Source organism: Protopterus annectens, chromosome 8.part0, assembly GCF_019279795.1.
Source record: "Protopterus annectens isolate FY-2018-M chromosome 8.part0, PAN1.0, whole genome shotgun sequence".
NCBI lineage: Eukaryota > Metazoa > Chordata > Ceratodontiformes > Protopteridae > Protopterus > Protopterus annectens.
Window position 1 is genome coordinate 1,118,492,494 of NC_056741.1, and position 22,092 is coordinate 1,118,514,585.

A 22,092-nucleotide genomic window follows, 5' to 3' on the forward strand; every position below is an offset into this window, starting at 1 on the left:
ACATTATACATCACTTATAATCTGCCCAATCATTTCAGTCAAACATTACATAACTCATTTAAGTCCTGCCTCCTTTTAAACCTCATTCCTCCCTTGTGTGTATTGTTCCCACAATTACCATTTTTTTCTATGTAGTTTGCTGCTACCTTTTACTAAAGATCTCAGTTTCAGTTGTTTTATCTCTGTTTCTATGTCTGCCATTTCTGTATAGTTGGTTTAGATTTTGATTTCCTTTTTTAGTAATTGCTTTTTTGGCAGCCACCATAATTAGACACAAGGCCTTACCATGACTAGGCAGTTCTGATTCTGTATTGTAGCTCAGGAAAATAATTTCCCACGTCACACCAATCTGCCCATCCAGCATCTCTGACAGTGCCAACTCACCGCAGTCCCACAAAATATGTTCCCGGTTACTCTTTCTTCCCCATCACACCTCCAACATTTGCTGTCTAGCCGAGAAAAAACACCTCTGTGGAGTCTACTTGGGGTATAAAAATATCTACGTAAACATTTAAATTTTATATGCTCTAATTATTCCCTTTTTAATGGCAGCATCTGTTATAAATACTAAAAATTGCACCAGCTCTGGTCTTTTGTTTGATTTTTTTTCATTAAATTATCTACTATATCTATTAATCTTGTGGCGAAAATGGAAACTATTTTAATAATAGGCCTATATGAGGAGACTAACTTATTATTCTTTCCTTGTTTAAGTATAGGGAAGATTACAGAAAATTTCCATGAAGGAAGAATTATTTTGTCACCCTGAATTATCCTGAAAATGTCACTCAGCACTTCTAAAATATTTAATGGAAACAGATTGTATAATTCCATACTCAAACCATCTAACCTTGGAGCTTTACCATTTTTGCCTATTTTTGAAGCTTTTTAACTTCTATCATGATAACAGGCTTATTCAACAGAGATAGGTTTTGGTCATTTAGTTTACAAGTAACATTTTTCTTTAAATCATTGTCAGTGTTGTCATCATCAGGATTGTTATTTTTATTAAGATCCTCATTGAGCTTTTTAAAAATAATTCAAAAATACATTTGAAAACCACAATGAAGAAACACCAAACGAAAATAGCAGCCAACTGGATAAATCTTCACTTTTTTCACTGAATTCTGGTACCTGGTAATCTGCCAATAAATCTAGGGCTATCAAATTATATTTTTCTTTATTAAACACAACCCAATTACCTCCCTTATCTGACTCTACAAAAACATAAGAGTCACTAAGCTTCCTAATATGGTGGTCCGAGAATTATGGCCCATTATTATTGGTGACGATTTTCGTAAAACTATAATACCTAATAGGATTATTTTTTCCCATAGCAGGTGTAGTAACCTGAAGGAGTTGGTTAGATATAAAGGTAGGAGGGACAAAGTTAGGAATGCGGGTGCCTTTGCTTGTGGACGGTGCAAGATATGTAAAAATATTGTGAATTTGGATGGCAGTGAAATAAATGGCATTAAGTATAATGCTATTGATAATTTTAATTGCAATTCCTTTGGGGTAATTTATATAATTGGCTGCAATTGTGAGAATAAAAAATGGTATATAGGACAAACAAAAAGAAAGGTTAAACTGAGGGTTATGGAACACATGGGAGATATTAGGAATGTTAGATTGGATAGTCCAGTGGCTAATCATTTTCATCAGTACCACAATGGTGAATGTGCAGATTTAATATTTAGTGTTTTGGCTAAACCAGAGGGGGGTTGGGGGGGCAAACTCCAATTTTCATAAAAAATTACTAAGAATGGAATCAAATTTTTATAGTAAATTATAAAACTTTACATCCTAATGGGTTAAATCTGGAGATTTAAATATGAAATGTAATATTGTTAGTTACATTATTTATTTCTTTTTTGTAATGTAGTATTGGTCCATGAGAGAGTTCTTTAACAAAAAATTATTCAATTTAATTGTGTAATGGTTTAATTATGTGATTAACTGGTGTATTTAATGACTGGTTTTGTGTGTAATAATTCATTCCATTGAAGGCGAAGGCCGAGGTACCAGAATTCAGTGAAAAAAGTGAAGATTTATCCAGTTGGCTGCTATTTTCGTTTGGTGCTTTTTAAAAATATCAAGCATTTCCTCTATATCTGAAGTAAGTTTAGTGTGAGAATTTCGGATATTGATTTCTGCCTTTTTGCTTAACATCTTACTTCTATTGGCTAGTCTATGTAGATTTTTTTGAAGTCATTGCATAACTGTGCAATTTTAATTTTTTCTAAAGCTGTCTCTACTTTGTGTTAAAAATTTTCAATATTTTGTCATTAATTTTTAATGATTTCGCTGTCATCTAATTTCTTTGTTTGTTGTTCAGACCTCACTTTATTTCATCTTGTATTTTTAACAACTTTTTATCCCATCCTTTAATTTTATTTACTAGCCCATCTTCCCGTTCTGTCTTTAATATGCATTTTTAAGGAGTCCCATAGCATGACTTTACTAACCCGACCATCATTCAAGGATAAAAAAAATCCTCCATTTTTTCATTAAGTTAACTTTTAAATGTTTTTAATTGCATCATATATACTGGGATTCTATAGATAATCTGAAATGTCCTTATATCCATTGCTGCATCTGTCAAATGAGTCTCTTGCAAGAACATAATGTCTGCTGTATTTAATTTTTGATATCTCATTAATGATGTCCTTTTGCCATTTAGTCCATTTACATAAATAGATGATAAATTAAAACTGTCCATATTGTGAAGTTAAAAAGATTTCTATTAAAAGGTAATATGGTACATTTATGCACCATATTAATTTAATTACATGTATTCCTCTGACACTATTTTTACATTTCAGATTTTTTTAATTCTTTTCTACAAACTAAACTACTAAAATTCAAAAATAGAAAGAAAGAAGTCTACAACTATAACTGTGTCCAATGCTAATAAAACACAAACTACCTTGGATACCAAAGTTTATAGTCTGCCTATTGAATAGTCAGGCTACTAAACTATCTCTATATCTAGTAACACCTAAAAATCTATCCAAAAAACTAGTCAAAAGCTACCAGATTTATATAGTATTATATGTAGGTCAAAATAATAAGAGGCTATATATTTAGTTATATATTTTGCCGTTTAAAATCATTTGCCATTACTACAAACAAGTTTAATAATCCCTTTTCTATTACTCATAGACATTAAGTAATTTAACAAATGGTATGCTGTATACCTATTTATATAGTAATAATATAAATTACCCATTTAATATTCCTAAATTACTCACTCATTTAACATTATTGTAATTAGGTCTCTAAATAAATAACAGAGTGAGACCTGAAGAGATAGACATCTGTAAAAGTTACAGGTAATCTTATCATACTTATAGTACAAAAGCGAGATCAATGTACATATATATATATATATATATGTCAAAGGACACATATAGCACTAAGAAAAGGCTCTGAATTGGTTTTTAAATTACAAGTGCCTAAAATTTCAAACTTCTGTAATACTCAACACATCAAACATATGAAAATATTTAAAAAAACATTAGTTTATTAAACTGCTTCATAATAATATGCACATTACTGAGGATGAAGAGAATGTCTTACTATTTCTGTGGAGTCAAAGAATTGCAGTTTCTATTGTATTAAAAAGTTAGAAATTGTTCAGTTTAAATTCCATTCTCCTTTCCTGGTTTCAGACATATTGAAAAATCTACTTTACTTTCTATCAAAATGAATGTACAGATTCATCAGTAAAACAGTCCTGTCCCAACTTGACTTATGAAATGGGTTATTTTGGGTAATCCTAATGAATCTAATAGCATTCAACTTGTAAAAAGCTTCAAAGTTTACATGATCAAGCTTCAAATTTCAACGTTCATGTTATTTTGAAATATTATATACGATCTTCTATGTATAGTGAATGAGATCTTGTACATTCACATTTCTGTCATATGCAGGTATATGCAATGGCCATCTTTCTTAAAAGCAGTTTGTTTAAATATATTTTTGTCTTATTTTCCCAGTGGTATTCTACCTTATTCTATATATCTTGTATTTTTAAAATCTCCCTTCAAAGAGCTATTTAATCATCAGTTCTCAATTAAATATTATAGTATGTGTACATATTTCTTAATTTACTGATTCTGCTCTTATTAATCTTGCATAGTAGATCTCACATTCCTTGTGTGTATGAATATTCGTAAGATGTTTACTCTTATTACTTCTAATATTACAAGCAATCTTGACTATATATACAATAATTCCTGCTTATTTAATTTGAATATGTGTATTTAGTCATTGTGAGCTGCTGTTCTGATCTAAGCTTTACATGCTGACAAAAGAATCTGGCTACAGCATGTGAAAGTAACCGCTCACAGCACACACCAGCTGCTAATTTCGTGTGCAAGTTTCTCATTCTTCTTAGTTCTTTTATGCTGTTCTAATCAGTAGCAAACGTCTAACTTTACTTCTCTTAATATAATTAATATGTATAGTTAGAGTTAATAGCACTGCAGCATAAGGTGTTAACATGTAAAATCTTAGCAAATTATATGTTAAAGCATTGCTATGTACATTGGATGTAAAAAGTGTACACACCCCTGTTAAAATGCCAGGTTTTTGTGATATAAAAATGAGACCACAGTAAAGCATTTCAGAACTTTTCCTACCTTTAATGTGACCTATAACCTGTACAGTTCATTTGAAAAATCTGTTAGGGGAAAAAATATAAAAAAAAAAATAAAAAAACATACAATATGTTGGTTGCATAAGTGTGCACACCCATAAACTAATACTTTGTGTGTGCACACCCTTAAACTAATACTTTGTTGAAGCACCTTTTGATTTAATTACAGCATTCAGTATTCTTGGGTACACACCTGCCATCAATTAAAGAAACTCTGATTAACCCCAAATAAAGTTCAGCTGTCCTAGTAGGATTTTCCTAACATTTACTCATTTGCCTGCTACAGCAAATGCCATGGTTCACAGAGAGCTTACAAAGCATCAAAAGATCCAGGGCATTGGAATTTATGAATTCCAAGAACCGTTGGGAAAAGATGTTGGTACCCGAGTAGTTTTCCCAGTTAATATCAGGGTAGTTGAAATCACCCAGTATTAGGGTGTTTGGCTGTATCTTAATATTTTCCAGTATGTTTAGAAAGGTGTAGTGAGAATCTTGGGGCATGGTGGGGGATCTGTATCAAGCTACAATTTGTATTGCAGTCTTACCTAGTATTAGTTGCACCTGGAGAATTTCAGATGCATTGTGTTGGGCAACTAGCCTGGATGTGTGAATATCCTTGGTGAATATGGACACTCCTCCACCTTTATTGTTTCGATCTTGGTTTGGTGCTGAAGTGTGTTAAGAGTTGTCGCCTGGTATTGCAGAGGTGCTGTCCGGAGTCTTGAACCAGGTCTCAGTTGCTGCACAGATATCGATGTTCTCCATTTTTAGGAGTGCCTCCAGAGAGTGCATTTTGAGGTTTAGACTTCTAGCTTTGAGTAGCATTATCTTCAGGTTTTGCATGCTTGTATAGGTTCATAGGTTCATAGGTTTATACTAGGCTATTTGCCCTAAGGCATTTATAAGCCTAGCCCAAAGTTATGTGGCTTACGCCACCCCTTATGTTAGGAATAATGTGCCCATTAGTTTGTTGTGCCTCTGTCCAGCAGTGACACAGAGATGATTCCCGGGGTAAACCTACGATCTCCCATCCACTGGTCAAGATTTCTCTTGAACAGAGCCAGCGAGGTGCTCTGCCTCACATGGACCGGGATTTTATTCCACAGCATGGGGAGTCTCTGGGTGATAAATCTATCCCTCCAGCACGTCCTATTTGTATCCATGCTAAGGTTTAAGTCACTTGCTCTAGTGGTTCTGGTGGATTTGGATTTTTTGAGGTGGAGCATGTCCTTTAATTCCGGGTTGGTCATGGCCTTGTATGTCAGGCACAGGTCACCTCTGAGCAGACGGTATGCAACTGAATAGAGTTGGAGTTTCTTCAGTCTGGCAGTATATGACAGGTTTTGGAGTTCCTTTATCCATTTGGTGAGGAACTTTGGGGTCTCTCCATTTGCTGCAGGTGTCGGGTGAGATACATCCCGAGCGGGGCATTGTACTCGATCATTGGTCTGATAAGTGAAGAGTGCAGGGGAACAATGACCTCACTTGATCTGGATGTGAATCCCTTCATGATCAGATGGGCAATGTAGAAGGTCTTTCAAACCACTTTAGCAACGTGAGTGTCAAACGAGAGGCCACTGTCAACCTGGGTACCCAGGTCCCTGATAACCTCTACTGTGCTTAGTGGGTTGCCATCTATATGGAAGCTTGGGGTTACCTTGTTTTTCCTGAAGGGTATGACTATACACTTTTTTGCGTTTAACTTCAGGCCATGGCTCTGGCAGCAGCTATCAGTTTCTGTGAGACCCCTCTGAAGGATATCTGTGTCCGATGTACTATCCACTATGGCACCCAGTTTGCAGTCATCTGCAAACTTTGTCAGCCATAGTCCTCCTATGTTTGCCTGTACTTCTGAGAAGTAGATGCCGAACAATAGGGGGCCAAGGACTGAGCCCTGTGGGACACCACTTGTAACCGGCTTGGAGTCTGACATGGCTCCAGCAACTGTAACCCTGTGGGTTCTGTCCTTTAGCCAGTTTGCAACCCATCTTGTGACATATGGGTTTACATTTAAGCTGGTAAGTTTCTCTATGATACCCGAGTGGGGTATTGTGTCGAAAGCTTTTGCAAGGTCAAGGTAAGGCTGTATGGACTGCTTTTCCCTCATCAATGGCCTTGGTAACTGTTTCGAAGAAGTCGACCAAGTTCAAAAGGCAAGATCTGCCCTTGACAAAGCCAAACTGGGTTGGGTCCAAGGTCTGCAAGTCCCCTATGTCCTTGTTTGAGTTCCATTATGATCCTCTCCATAGCTTTGCAGACCAGGCTTGTTAAGCTTATGGGGCGGTAATTACCAGGGTCCGTAGAGGCACCGCCTTTGTGGAGTGGGACCACAGTTGCCGTACGCCACTCCTTGGGCACATGTCCTGTGGTAAGGCCAAGATTAAACAGCTGCCTTATGTGCGGGTTTAGTTCTTCATTTAGTTCATGTAGCACACAGCCGGGGACACCATCCGGTCCCATTGATGCTGTGTTTTTAGCTTTAGAGAGAGCAGCTTTCACCTGCGCATTTGAGATGTCTGGGAGGCTACACTCTGTTGGGATAGTTATCTCTCCTTTTGGGGGGGGAGAGGGGTGTGAAGTTTGCGCTGAACCTGTCTGCCAGTATGTTGGCAATGTCTGTGGGTTCAGTGATTTTTGTATCATTTTGGACTAATTCTGAGCATATCTGGGAGTTTCCACCCAGGTTTCTGACATAGCTGAAGAAGGCCTTATGATTGTCTTTTGAATCTATGGCAATTTTTTTCTCAAAGTTGGCCTTGGATGATTTTATGAGGGATCGTAGTTTCTTGCTAGTACTGATCAAAGATGCCTTCCCTTTTTGGGATTTTGCTGTATTGTAAAGTTTGTTTATGGCTGGGGTCCACCAGACTGGACGTTTGCCCTTGGTGGAAAGAGTCTTGGTTTTATTTGGGATTGCCTGATGCCTGATCCATGCAGTCCTGAAGGTGTTCATAGAAGGCATTTGTAAGGGCTTCTGCAGATTGGGTTGTGGTTTCCATTGGCTCGGGGGCCTTGAAGGATACCACACCTGTCTTGAGTAGTGTAAAGTTTGCTTTAGAGAAGTTCTTCACTGTGGTCTTTTTTGTTTGGGGTGGGGGCGGGATGTGGATTTCTAGTGAGATTAGTTTATGATCTGATCTCACCAAAGAGGGATATACTTCCGGTGTGGAGCATTTTGCCCCCATGTTTGTGATGATGAGATCTAGTATATTTTCTCCTCTTGTGGGGACGGTGACTAGTTGTTCCATGGCATTTGAATTTATGAACTCCAGGAACCTTTGGGCTAGAAAGTTGGGGCTTGAGTAATGTTCCCAGTCTATATTCGGGTAGTTGAAATCACCCAATATGATGGTGTTTGGTGATACATTTATACCCTCCAGTGTCTTCAGGAAGGCTGAGTGGGTTTCCTGAGTTTGAGAGGGTGGCCTGTAGCATGCTACAAATTGTAGAGCAGTTTTGCCTATGGTTAATTGCACCTGGATGGTTTCCGATGCTTTGTGCGTAGCCACCAACCTGGAGGTGTGGGTATCCTTGATGAATATGGATACACCCTCCTTTTGTGGTATGGTCCGGGTTTTGGGGCCAGAACGCATGATATGAGGTAAAACCTGATAGTGCCAGGGTGCTTTCAGGAGCCTTGAACCAGGTTTCAGTCACAGCACAGACATCGATGTTCTCCATACTGAGAAGGGCCTCGAGTGCGTGCATTTTGAGATTTAGACTTCTGGCATTGAGCAGCATTACCCTTAGTTTCTTCCCGTTTTTGTTTTCTAGGGTGGTAGGTTTAGAATTTGAGCCTTGCCTAATAAGGCACTATGAGGGTGGCAAGAGCCTTAGCCAATATCCGGAATCCCAGGGGTGACAGGTGCAAGCCGTCCCTTGCGAAGCAGCGTGGCTTGTCAAGCATGTCATCCCAAGCAGACAGACACTGGATCCCCTTTGAATGACACCAGAAATTAAGCCAATTGTTAAAGCTGATCATCTTGTCACTATATTGTGGCATCATTCGTGGTGAAGGAAGGATACTGCTCAGGGTCAGGGTCTGTTACGGTGGTGGTTTTGTTCTTTGAACCTTGCCTAAAAAGGCACTATAGGGGTGGCAAGAGCTTTAGCCAGTAACCTGAATCCCAGGGGTGATAAGTGCAGACCATCTCTAGCAAAGCATCATGGCTTGTCGATCATGTCGGCCCAGGTAGACACATACTGGACCCCCTTTGAATGACACCAGAAGCTTAGCCAATTGTTGAAGTCAATCATTTTGTCTTTATACTGTGGTATAATTTTGGACGAAAGCAGGATGCTACTCAGGGCTAGGGTCATACCTGCCTGGGCCACATGATCTGAGAGCTCTTCCATGTCTCTTTTCATGTAGTCTGGGGAGGTACATCTCAAGTCATTCACTGGTGGTAAATTTTCCTTTTTAGAGGGCGCTGTCAGGGATCTCTGTACTCTTTCAATTCCAAGAGATAAAGTTTAGGTGGATTTAATGTTTTATGTAGTCAGGTAATTAAGTTTATTTTATTGTCTCCTCACTTTTCTAGTATACCATCAATTCTGATTTTACATTTGTCTCTGTCCGTTTTCTAAATCATCGAGTTATTCTATGAGAGTTATTTTGTTTTAAAAGAAATTTAGTATGAGACTCGCCTTGAGTTACTCTGCTTTCAATGATCATTCAAAGTCTCCCATACTGCTGATTTGTGCCCCTTGTTTTATAATAGCTTTGAAATGTCCATCCTCTTTCTTGTCTCTTCTTTGAAACATTCTAGCTTTGTATACAGTTTTTCTGTTTTGAATAATATATTCTGTATACTTAAGCAATAACCAACGACGTGGTATGGTATATTGAAGAGTTACCCACAGTTGGCGTGATTAAATTAAAGCCAACCGTGGGTAAATCTTCAATATACCATAATCACGGAGTTGGTTATTGCTGTTATACAATGACATTATTTAAGTAAAAAAAGATTACTTTTCTTAAATAATGTCTTTGTATAATGGTGCATTACTGTTCTTCCGCCGGCGGTGGTATAACTGCTTCCTTGTGTTGATGTACTGCGCATGCATATGGGACTTGCATTCCCATGCATACCCAGTACATCAATCCCTTGAAACGGAAGAAATGGAGAAAAGAAAGTCACTGTTGCTCCGTTTTTTTTTTTTTTGTTTTTCCTTTGTTAATTAAAAATAAATAAATAAATAAGTTTTGGACACTTTATACCAACGGAAAAAAGTTCGGGTGACTGGACCTTTTTCCATTGGTATATTGTGGGATTTACAATGGGCACGCTGGCCAATCAGCATGCACGTTTTGTAATATTAATGGAGGGGGGGGGCATTATAATATTGACTGAATGTCTTTTTTAAAACAAGACTCCTGAGTACCATTTCTTGAGTGACTCATGTTGAAGTCTGTTCTTTCTTAACCAAACAGCTGAAATTCTGACACAAAAAGTATTGCTTTTGAAAAACTTGTAGTTGTAGATATTTTCTCTAACTATTAATGAATAAAATTAGCTAGCAAGTATCTTCAGATTTTAAATGTTTGATTACAATTTCTGTTAGAGAAAAGATTTCCGTTACAGAGCTTTCACCAGTTGTTCCTCTCAGTTAGCAGTCTTTATTTTAAATTTGTTGATCCCACTGTCTCCATTTCATTTCCAGCCTGGGGAAAACACAGTAGGTACATGACATTATAGAGAGAGTGAGTGACAAATTGCAATGTATAGATATATTATAAATATAGTTGGCTTGAGGGAGTAAATGCAACAGATAAATTATATATATATATATATATATATATATATATATATATATATATATATATATATATATATATATATAGTGAGTGAAAAAACACAATATATACATGCATTATATAGAGAGTGGAAATCAGAATCGGTGTGCTGAAAGAGTCGCAATCAAAAATAGTCAGAGCAGAGCAATGTAAGTAGATGGAAGAAGGGGAATGAAGAAGGCAAGTTATTTGACCAAAGATACAGCTGTTGCAGTGTCCTAGAGTCTTGAAATGTGCTTTTATTTGTGAATGTAAAATGTGGAAAGAGGAATGGTCTTTAAGAAAGGAAAGGAGAGATTCCCACAGTTTTGGATCAAGGACTGAGAAAGCATGGTTTGTGCAGCAAAGCCTATTTTGGGTGGTTTGGAGGAGAGGACATGAGTGGTTAAGATGTCTAAGGTTGTATACTGTTGCATTTCTGAATAGTCTGGAAGCTAGTGGTAGGGAGGTGTCATTCTTGATGTAGAAAGTCAGCACTTTGTTTCACATGTAGACAGTTAGCTTTTTCAGTGGTTGTGCAGTGGTGTTCATTTCTTGGAGAGAGTGATGAATCTGCAAATGGCATTTGAAATGTACTGAATGTGGATACATTCTTTTAGAAGATGCAGCAGTTAGTGAAAGACGGCATTCTAACTGAAGTGGTAAGGTACCTTTACCTATGGTATTTCTACAGGTCTGGATAGAAACGAAGAGATCCTATTAGCCCAGAATAGGACAGAGTTGATTTTTGTGTGTTTGTGTGTAGTCAAGGTGGAGTTGGAAATGTAGGAAGGGGTCAAATCACATCCGTAGGTATTTGAATGAAGTGACATTTTCAATAGTGTTAAGATGATCAAGGATTGTTAGAGACCTGGGGATACAAGAGAGCTTTTAGTTGGTGCCAAAAAGACTTGTTTTTGTTTTAGAGAAGTTTAGCAGTAATTATTTATTACTGACCCATTTAGTAAGGGCATGAAAATCAGGCTGAAGTTCGAGTTCAAGGAAAGAGATTTAGTGATTGGAGCGGAACAGGACCATGGATCTGGTGATATTGAAAAGTGAAAGTTAACATTAAAATGGAACCATGGAGTTTTTTTTTTTTTTTCAAAAATAATTTGAAACAATGAAGAAAATGTATAGTGTGTATTACAGCTAACTTTGTTTATATGTTTCAGTTCATTTTTTTGTAGAAGAGCCCCCCCCCCCCCCCAGAATGAAGTATGTGTGTTGCCTTTGTATTTTATAACATGTAGTCTTAACTCAGTTTTACAAAGTATAACTTGTCTTGCACTGAATGCTGGTACATCATATGAGAAACGGGCCAAAAATAATTACACATGCATTTACTGATGGACTACTATGAAGAGATTTTGCTCATTATTTAAGTACTTTTGTTAGTGTAATTCTGTGTATTTTCTCTTGTTCCTGTCTTGGCACATATCATATTAGAACATAGATTTTTATCTGACTAAAATGAACATTTAAATACTTTCCTGGAAGTAATTGCTGCTTTGTCGATTGAACGCATTCACTTGCCAGATTTAGGTTGTCGCTGGGTTAAATAACCCCTTAGAATTAATTTAATATTTTGTATAATGTACTTTCTCTGCTGTTCTCGTTAAGCTAGAACAGCCCATGATCTTTGCAGAACTAGCTCTATTCATTAGGACACGTTGAGCTGGGTTAGCATACTGTTATGCAGTCCTGCTGTGACCTCATGCCATCCAGCATTCTGCTAATCTCTGTGCTCAGGTACACACTGCATTCTGTTAAATTATAGGATCATAGCAAGTTACTAGGCTACTGGCCCTGAGGCCTTTATAAGCCTAGCCAATAAATTAGCCTGTGTTCCCACAAGTCAGCACCTGATGCCCCTGTCCAAAGAGGGATAATGAAGTACTCTGCTTGATGTGAAGAAGGGAGTTTGTTCCACAGATGGGGAGTCTCTGTGAGGCAAATCTGTCCCGCCAGCAAGTCCTATTGATGTCGCAGACCAAGTTGAGGTTTTGCATGCAGGTCACGCAAGTGAAATTTTGCTTGTGGATGTGCAGCAATTTCCTCAAGGTGGGGTCAGAGATTACTCTATATGCCAGACCTAGATTACCTCTGAGGAGTCTGTATGAGACCGAGTAGAGGGACAGGGCTTTTAGCCTATCCGTGTAGGATAGATTTTTGAAGCCCTGGATTCTACTGGTCAGGAACCTCTGTGGTCTGTCCAGTTGCTGCATGTGCTTTGTGAGGTACATGCTGAAAGGGGAGTTATACACTCTGATGGGCCTGATAAGGGAGGAATACAGGGAAGTTATGACTTCCTTGTTCTTGGAAGAAATACACTTACTAATGTGGTGAACCATGTAGAAAGCTCTCCATACAATGGAGGCTACATGATGGTCAAAAGTTAGATTGCTGTCAACTAAATGTTTACAATGAAAGTCTGCCATGCATTCGTTGTAGTACCTTTTATGCAGGTTCCTCAAAGCATGAGTTGGTAGGTTTCAGTTAGAGGTGTGCTTGCATTTGTGGATAGATTGTGTTGCTACCTATCTTTTTTTTTTTTTTTTGACTATCCAGAAATCAAACCGATTGTCCAGTAGTCCAGAAAACACTGTACAAACTCTGGTATTCTTTTAAAAAAAAAAAAAACTTATTGGAGTTTGTCAAATCTTCAGATTTGCTATGCTTTTTAACAGAAAAGCGTAGTAAATTGGCAGAAGAAAGCATCACAAACAGAAAAAGAGGGTGCTCCTCTTCAACTGATGTGGCTATTATGTTGCAAAATGGGTGGAAAGTGGGTGGGGAGAGGGGATGAAATGGGCAGAGTTATAGGAGGTGTGAGGGGTGTGGCCTTGGTCCAGTTTTAGCAGCAACAAAAGGTGGCAACCCTATACTGCATGACTAGTTTAATTTTGGAGTTTTAAAGTAAAATTGTAGTCTAGTTCAGATCACTAGCAGATGCAAGTCAGAGTTCTGTGCCGCTTATTTTAGAGGCTTTAGTTAAGTTGTGTAGTTGGTTCAGTCCATGTTATCACAACGAAGGAAGCCAGGAACCAATACATATTTGTAGATAACTTTTAATGAACCACAGAGAATAAATATTTTCCAAAAATGCCAATATGTCCCACAAGAAATATTCCAGAATGTCAGTATGTCAAGCGCTTTCGCTCGATCATTACCGAGCTTTGTAAAGATAAAAACCACTGCCATTGTTCTCCTTAAATAGAAGAAATGATAAGTCATGTGACTTAATTAAATTAAATTATTTTGAATCAATTACTCAATCTATGACATATTTAAGCCAAAAACTGTCACTACCAATATCTAACTTTAACTAGTTCAATACAATATGTCATTAATAGTATTTAACACGCCCTTGAACAAAGGAAAAGGCATGCACCTAATAATACGTTGAGCCTAGACAGTCATTTCCGGCTAGGATCCGTGGAGGAACTGACAACCAGCAGAGGTATTGATGGCGGTTCCCCCAACAGAGTTGTACAACAAGCGAGTGGAATAATTGAACCGGATGGTCGGCACAACGATTTTGATTTCAATGCATGGGCTGAACAGTAATTCTGGTTTAAACAAGGTACTGCGATTGTTAACAAATCTGACATTGAGCAAGGTTTTAATGAACTAAGGGATAAACTTTATACATATAAGGCCAACCAATTGGAAATAGATTATTTAAAAGAATGTGTTAATGTGAAACGAGTCCCAAAAGGTTTAAGATGTTATAAGTTCCCAAACAATGTTCAGCCGGGAACTATATATTAAAATAAACTGTGTGACATTTTTAATAGAACTGGAATAGAAATTTTAGAAGTAATGATAGAAGAATACGAGGCGAAAGCCGGTACTCTTCTGAAGGAATTAAATGTGTTGAATGAAACGCTTGTTAATGATATTAACTTTTTATCTGTTAAGAAAAATTACGACAATATATTCCATGAGGTAGACCAGTTTTGTTTAAAGATTTTGAACCGAAAAATTAACAAACTTGAGAGGGACCTAAATGAATACAGAGAAGGAATAGCATACCCGCTTCCTGTAAGGGCTAGAATGGGTAATAATTCAAATAACAGAATTAACCATCAGTTTAATACACCTAATGACAACGCTGCAGTAACACCTCTCGAACTCCCTAGAAGGAATGAAAGGTTAGCAGAGAAAGGAAAGAAAAACATCCAACAGGATTTTCAATTTCCCCCAGACAGACTCAATGGGGGGGGGGGGGGTTTCAGCAGACGAGGTGGAACAGGGTTCACAAATAAATGAACATGGTGAATTAGTTAGTAATAGTCCCTTAACAATGGAACACTGTGTACATGATTCTAATGTTGAATACACGGTTAGCAAAGAGAACAATTTTACTATCTACAATTACACAGAGATAGAAATGAAACAATTTTTTACTTTGTTCACTAGAGGGTTACACTTTGTCCCTTTGCGCTCTTTTAATTTAGCGAACGCTTTGGTAGATCTTAAATTGTTTGCCCAACAACTCAACCTGACACTTTATTTTAAGGGACAACATTTTAACAAGAGTCCGTTCACTAGAACTAGCACCTTCAACCCCCCCCCCACACATCCTTCATTGAAAGTGTTTGAAGAACTAGTTGAAAAAGACATTAGAAAGGCTAAGACCACGAAGTTAGAAATTTTGCCTCAGAACATTAGCCTTGTAGAAACTGAGTTAAAGAATGAGGGCTGCAGAGTTATGAAGCCTGATAAAGGGGGTGGGGTGGTTTTAATGTACACCACAGATTATGAAGCTCGTATACATTGTATGCTGCAGGACTCGGACCAGTATGAATTGGTTTCTAAGAATGAAATGCATTTAGCTTACTCCAAGATCAATTTCACACTTATGGACCACGTATTACAGGGGGCTATCAACGAGAAGTTATACAACTACCTCCATGTAGCTAAACCTAAAATTCCAGTAATTTTTGGCATCCCCAAAACACACAAAGGCTTAAACCCACTGAAATTTAGGCCTATTGTTTCTGGGGCTGGTGACATTATAGAACCCTTAGGTAAATTCATTGACCCAAGTATTAAAGAATTTTGTTACATCTTTAAAACATGTTTGTAAAGATTCATGGGACCTTCTAAAAGGTATCAAACCTCAGCTATTTCATCCCGAACTTTTAATGATCACTATAGACATAATGGAGTTATTTCCCAGTATTCCTCACTCCACAGGTCTAGATTGGTTCAATGAGATATTAGTTAATGAGGCTGGTCTTAGTTCTAATGTCACCAATCTAATAGTAGAATTCATGGAGATCGTTTTAGAAAATAATTTCATTTATTTTAATGGGGACATTTACAAACAAAAGAAAGGGGTAGCGATGGGTGCCCCTTGTGCTACCCTTTATGCTAAGATAGTGCTCCACAAATGGGAACAAACTTTCATTTTCTCTACTAGATGGGTTGATTACATAAAGCACTACACTAGGTATTTGGACGATATCTGTTTATTATGGAGTGGAACTGAGTCTGATTTCTATGATTTTTTTAATTATATAAGTTCCACTTCCTTTCTGGCTTTTACACACACGATTAGCAGAGATGGGTTGAATTATTTGGACATCACTCTTTTGAAGAACATTCCAAATCAAGTGTTTGCGTCTAAATTGTACAGAAAAACTACTTTTTCTAACTCATACTTACACTTTGACAGTGGCCATCCTTTCTATCAAAAGAAAGGCATTGTTAAAGGACAACTTATTAGGGCCTCAAGAATGTCTAGTACGATGGAGTACTATTTAGACGAAGTATGTTTCCTAAAGGGTTTGTTTCTTGAAAGAGGTTACCCTGCTTTAATGGTTGACACACTAGTTAAAGAAGTCACCAATAATAGAGAGAGCAAATATCCGCCTCTGTTAGGAACAAATGATACTCACACTGCTATTAGTAATACTGACCAGCAGAATGAACATTAGAACAAATACATCTATACTTTTTCTAATAATTCTAATCAAATTGAATTAGTAATTTTGAAGCATTGGCCAGTCCTGACGCTACATGATGAATTGAAAAATATAGTCCCTGAACACCCTAACTTTGTCAGAAGAAGAGACACAAATATGAAAGAACTATTTGAAAAGAAACAACTTTCCAAAACATTTAAGACTAACTGCAGAAAAGGCACATTTAAATGTGGGATGTGTAAACAATGCACCTTTATTATTAACAATCATTCACTTTTTATCCAGTCTAGGAATTTCCTCTTTCAATTTAACTGTTATTCCAATTGTGGAATGAAAAGTATAGTTTATTTAGGTCTTTGTATGAAATGTCACAGTTTTTATATAGGAAAAACAGAAAGAACTTTGAGAAAGGGGATCTACGAACACTTATATGACGTCTCCAAAAAGAAAGAATCTAATGCTTTTTATAAGCATTCTACTATGTGTCAGAATATGGAACTTAAATTTATGGTTTTAGAACAGGTTATGGCTGACAATAGGGGAGGGGACTTGGGAGACCAGGCTAGAATATAAAGAACTTCTCTGGCAGCTTAAACTAGACGCTGCCAGATTTCCTGGTCTCAACGACAGTATTAATTTGAATAGTGTTCTAAAGTTGAGTGGCTCGCTTATAACTAGGTATGAACATATGCATGTTTTAGCACATTCCCCACAGTTTTTCTATTTTTCAATCTTTCTGCATTATTAATGTTGTTGAACAATGTTTTTGACAAAGTTATTTAGAAAAAAACTTTTTGGTTCAAAGATTTTTATAGATTTAAATTAATTTTATAAATATTTATTCCAGTTTTTTATATACATACATACATATTTTAATTGTTAAATATATTATCATATTTTATATGAATATCTATTTTGTATAATTGTCTAATACACCAGCATTTTTATTATAATACAAAATATCGGTGTAATGATGGAATGTTGACTTTTATATTGCTAACACTTTTAAATATTTTTTAAATGCTATTAATGACATATTGTATTGAACTAGTTAGTTAAAGTTAGATATTGGTAGTGACAGTTTTTGTTATAGTTTTTGGCTTAAATATGTCATAGATTGAGTAATTGATTCAAAATAATTTAATTTAATTAAGTCACATGACTTATTTCTTCTATTTAAGGAGAACAATGGCAGTGGTTTTTATCTTGACAAAGCTTGGTAATGACCGAGCGAAAGCGCTTGACATATTGACATTCTGGAATATTTCTTGTGGGACATATTGGCATTTTTGGAATATATTTATTCTCTGTGATTCATTAAAAGTTATCTACAAATATTTATTGGTTCCTGGCTTCCTTCGTTGTGAGCACTTTTGAAGTTTTTGGTTTTTGTGCTCTCTTTCTTGGTGTTCTCAGTCCATGTTATAGTGTAGGCTCTTTAGTGTAATACATCTGCCTGTGCAGTTTATGGTCCTCTTGGCAGAATCCCAGATTAGATGGCGTATAGGGTGATATCTAGACTAACCCACAAAATCACTCTAACTAGTTTGGTGCTTTAAGTTGCTGTGCCCCTGTTTATATTTATAAAAAAAAATAGATTTTACATTTCACTATTATTAAAGTGTACTTTTTTCTTGGCAGATCTTTGGCTTTTTGATATGCATGGGCATTATTCTGGCCATTGGAAATTCTATCTGGGAGCATGAGGTGGGGGTTCGCTTCCAGATCTACCTGCTTTGGGATGAAGCAGTGGACAGTGCCTTCTTCTCTGGATTCCTTTCCTTCTGGTCCTACATAATCATCCTAAACACAGTTGTGCCAATCTCCCTTTATGTCAGGTATGTTGATAAAAAGTGATAATGAAATGTAGTTACAGAAAATGCAAGCAAAAGTATGTTACCTTCTAAATGTGTGAAGCACAATGAAAGGGTTGTGTAGCATGACACTTGAAAAGCTATGCCAATCAGAATTAGATGTTTGTTGTGATCACTAGTAGTCTAACTGGTGACAAAAGAGACAAGTTACAGTACCAGTCCATTGCTATTAATGTCCATGCATAATTGTGCCTTCAGTGTGTCATAGTCCAGCAATTGTCACTTGAATGACTGTTGAGTACTATTGTTAGATTGCATAACGTAGAAGAAGGAAACGTGTTACATTGTATGACATCTTTGCATAATAATCAGAGGGAGAGCCACTGTTCTTTACAATAGGGCGGGTGTCTGCAAAAATGCATGTGTGAAAGAGAGAGAGAGAGCACGAGAGGGTCATTTGAGTCTTTTATACTTTTATTCTCCCCCTCCCCTTTTAAAAGGTTGTGTTTGCACATGGACAATACATGTTCTGTATGTGTGTTCATGTCTTTTCCCCCTTAACTTTGTATCCTAGTATGATTTCTGTCACAGTAGAATTAAGGTAAGAAGATATTCTTAAATTGTATGCTTGAGTTTTCCTTATTCCCAGCCCAATAATCTCCCTCTGCCTTTCCTTATAAAGGTAGCATAGTTAAAAATGCTTTCACCTTTTTTGTAATAGGTTGAGCAAGCTTCAGGAATTGCACTGAAGTTATGTTAGTTTAAAGTTTGTAATGCTGATGTTTACTGCCCTCATGTGTTTTGGATTGTTATATGAAGGCATTAATCCATGTGTATCGGTGACTATGATGCATTTGTTTCCTGTTGTGCAATTAATCAGAGTTGTACATGCAAACGACTATCATTTGATATGCATTTGACATGCAAGTAGAAGAATCAGGTCACCAAAGTACTTTGTATAAAGGTCCTATTTTTTACGGTATTAACTTTCATATTGCATGGTTAAGGGAGAAATATTTGTGAATTAATAAGATGAGTACATCGTAAGTTTTGTGGTACTGTTTGCTTTCTTAGGTAAGTGTTTTATGAAGACTAACAGCTGTTGCAGTTCATTATGTTATGGACTTCTTTCAGCAGAAAATTTAATGTGTGCCATTACTTGCTGTATTGTTTTTACTGCAATGCTGCTATTGACATGCACAGTAACCTTTAGAGAGGTGAGACTTTGATTTACCCATCCATGTCTGTCCGTATGACATGTAGTGGAATTTACTTGATTGAGAATGACAAACTTACTGCTCATCTGTGTTAGACCAGCTCTTAATCCCTGCGCACTGGATTCAGCTGCTTTCCTGATTTTGTGTGCGTTTGTGCATTTATACATGGACTTGTGGGATGAGGCTACTACAGTGTTTTACCCTTCACATTCCCAAGCATTGTAAATTCAGCCCCTCCACATCCTGTTCCTTTACAGTGATGTTATGAATCCCATTCATCCAGTGCTTGGGCCATTGCTGCGCAGCCTGATGCCCATTATGTCACACCCAAAAATAAACCTACAGTAATGTTTCACGGCACCGTTCAAAACCAGATCCATGTCTGTGTAGTCTCCTTTCCCATTCTAAGAACTGTCAAAAGGTCCTTTCTACTAGTGTCAGTCTGTGAAATAAAGATCATTCAATAAAAGTGTAATTTAGTGTGCATCAGCAAATCCCTGTTTGTTTTGTTAATTACATCTGCTCTCAAGTTAATTTTTGATTATACTGGCATAATGCCCTGCACACCTTCTGATCTTTCTACTGTGGACTTGTCACACCACATTCCTACCCATACATTCTAAGCTGCAGACAAATTAAAAGTAATGCTCAAGGCAGTTTTCAATTCTGTGTGCCAGTTACAAGCATTCCAGTTATTTGTTGTAAGTTGGTCATTTCTTAAGCACATCGTCTATTAGACCTCACCTTATTGGTGTTCATTGACTGAGAAAGATTCACACACTGACTGCAAAACTGCCCATGACGAGAGTGCAGTGACACAGCTGTAGTTCATGAGGTAGTGTAGCGAGTACTCTGAAAAAATTGATTCAAACCGATGCAAAGCTGCCTAGGTTTAATCATGAAATATTTGCTAATTTTGCCTCATTTTAATAGTTTGGGACCATATTTTTCATTGTGCCTATCATAATGCTCCTCTTCATGGCATGTATGTAGGGTTGCCACCTTTTCAAATGCCCAAAGTGGGACAGTTGTGGTACAAACGTCAGATTTTGCAAGCCAAAACATACCCATGACCAGTACAAATGACAGAACTTCACTTTTTTTGCCTAAATAAATGCTTATTCTGTTTCTGATAACATTTAGGGGTTTCAGATGCAGAATAACTGTTTTATGCAACTGTTACATAAAATATATGAAATAATTTTTCCCTAAAATCTCAGGACATTGGCCATTTTTACAATTTTTTTGCAGGACACAACTGCTCAAAGAGGGACTGTCCCTCGCAAAGTGGGACAGGTGGTAACTCTACATGTATGGTGTTACTTTTGTTCATTTCTGTCCCAGATGTAATTCCAGAGTTGTTTTTTTTTTTGAATTACTTGCATTTTGGGTTTGACTTGAACTTAAGTACTTGAGGTAGGCAGACAATGATGAAAACGACCAAAGATGAGAGTTATTTTTCTTGAAATTGATATCCATTTTATTTCATTTTTGGATTATTTTATTTAACATTTGTTTACTGGGAAAGTCTGACTTGGAACTAAGCCAATTTTCAGCGGAGGCCCAGGGAGAAACACTTCAAACGTATGTCTTTGTAATGTGGGAGGAAACTGAAGCACATGGAGGAAGCCCACACTGATGCAGGGAGGACATGCAGACTCTGTACAGAGGGCACCCCAGCCAAGAATCGAACAGAAGCACCTCTTGCTGTGAGGCAACAAAGAAACTGCTGCACCACAGTGCCATCCAATTATGCAATAAATGTGGCAGCTGTTGTTTCTTACATTATAACCCAAATTTTACATAGCAAATACAATATAGTAGCTTGGCCCCATCCCACAAATCCATGCATAAAATAGCACCTCTGTTTAGAGTTATCACCCAGGACAAGATATAAATATTTATACTACTTTTGTTGTCTTTAAGATTTGAAATCCTTGAAAGTTTGTGTGACATTTAGGCCAAAGAAAGTGTCACCAAAGATCCTATGCTGAAGACCTCCTTAACTGATCATTGATTGGGTCCATTTTTTTGCACCAATCACAGTTCAGTACTTTTTACAAAATTCTGCTTTCAGAGACCTCCACACAGTGACATATTGTGTCACAACATGTCATACAGACATGCAGATGTCCACAAATGCAGGATCTTACAAAAGAGTTGTGAAGTGGTGCTTTTTGATTGGAAATGTACAGCAGAACAAAAATATCAAAATATATCAAGTGTTACTGTTGTCATTTTCATATCCGGAGTAAAATCATTCGTAAAAAAAAAAGTCTATGCTTACTCGATATGCATAGTCTGTGTTCAGGTATAGTGCTTTATCACAAGACCGAGATATTTAAAGAAGCAGTTTTTAAAACAAAGCTTAAGGCAAAGCTGATATCTAAACTAAGAATGCATTTCAATATGTAGAGGATATAAGTGTTAAGGTATGTAATTAAGAAAATATAACTTTGTAGTATACTCAAATGTTTACTTCAGTTAAAAATAAAAAATCAATATCAGAATGAAAAAATTTCAAATAAAAATTTCCTTATGGTTAAGGTGGTAAGTGCTTCCTCCGAAAAAACTGAAGGAAGTAGTGGTGTACGCTGGGGCTCAGTGTTGGGACCATACCTTTTTAGCATCTGCTGCTCTGATCTCATGATCAGGAATCAGGACCTTTGGTAAGTTTATAAATAAC

General features: G+C 36.9%; 1 protein-coding gene across 1 annotated transcript in view; it reads left to right on the forward strand.

Moving 5' to 3' along the window:
• ATP8B2 (ATPase phospholipid transporting 8B2) overlaps positions 1-22,092 on the forward strand; it is a gene marked incomplete in the record, with an annotated part of 2,601,455 nt that overhangs the window by 1,306,360 nt on the left and 1,273,003 nt on the right. The window contains 1 exon segment of the mRNA XM_044080643.1: positions 18,017-18,213. Within this exon segment, the coding sequence (XP_043936578.1) occupies positions 18,017-18,213 (197 nt within the window).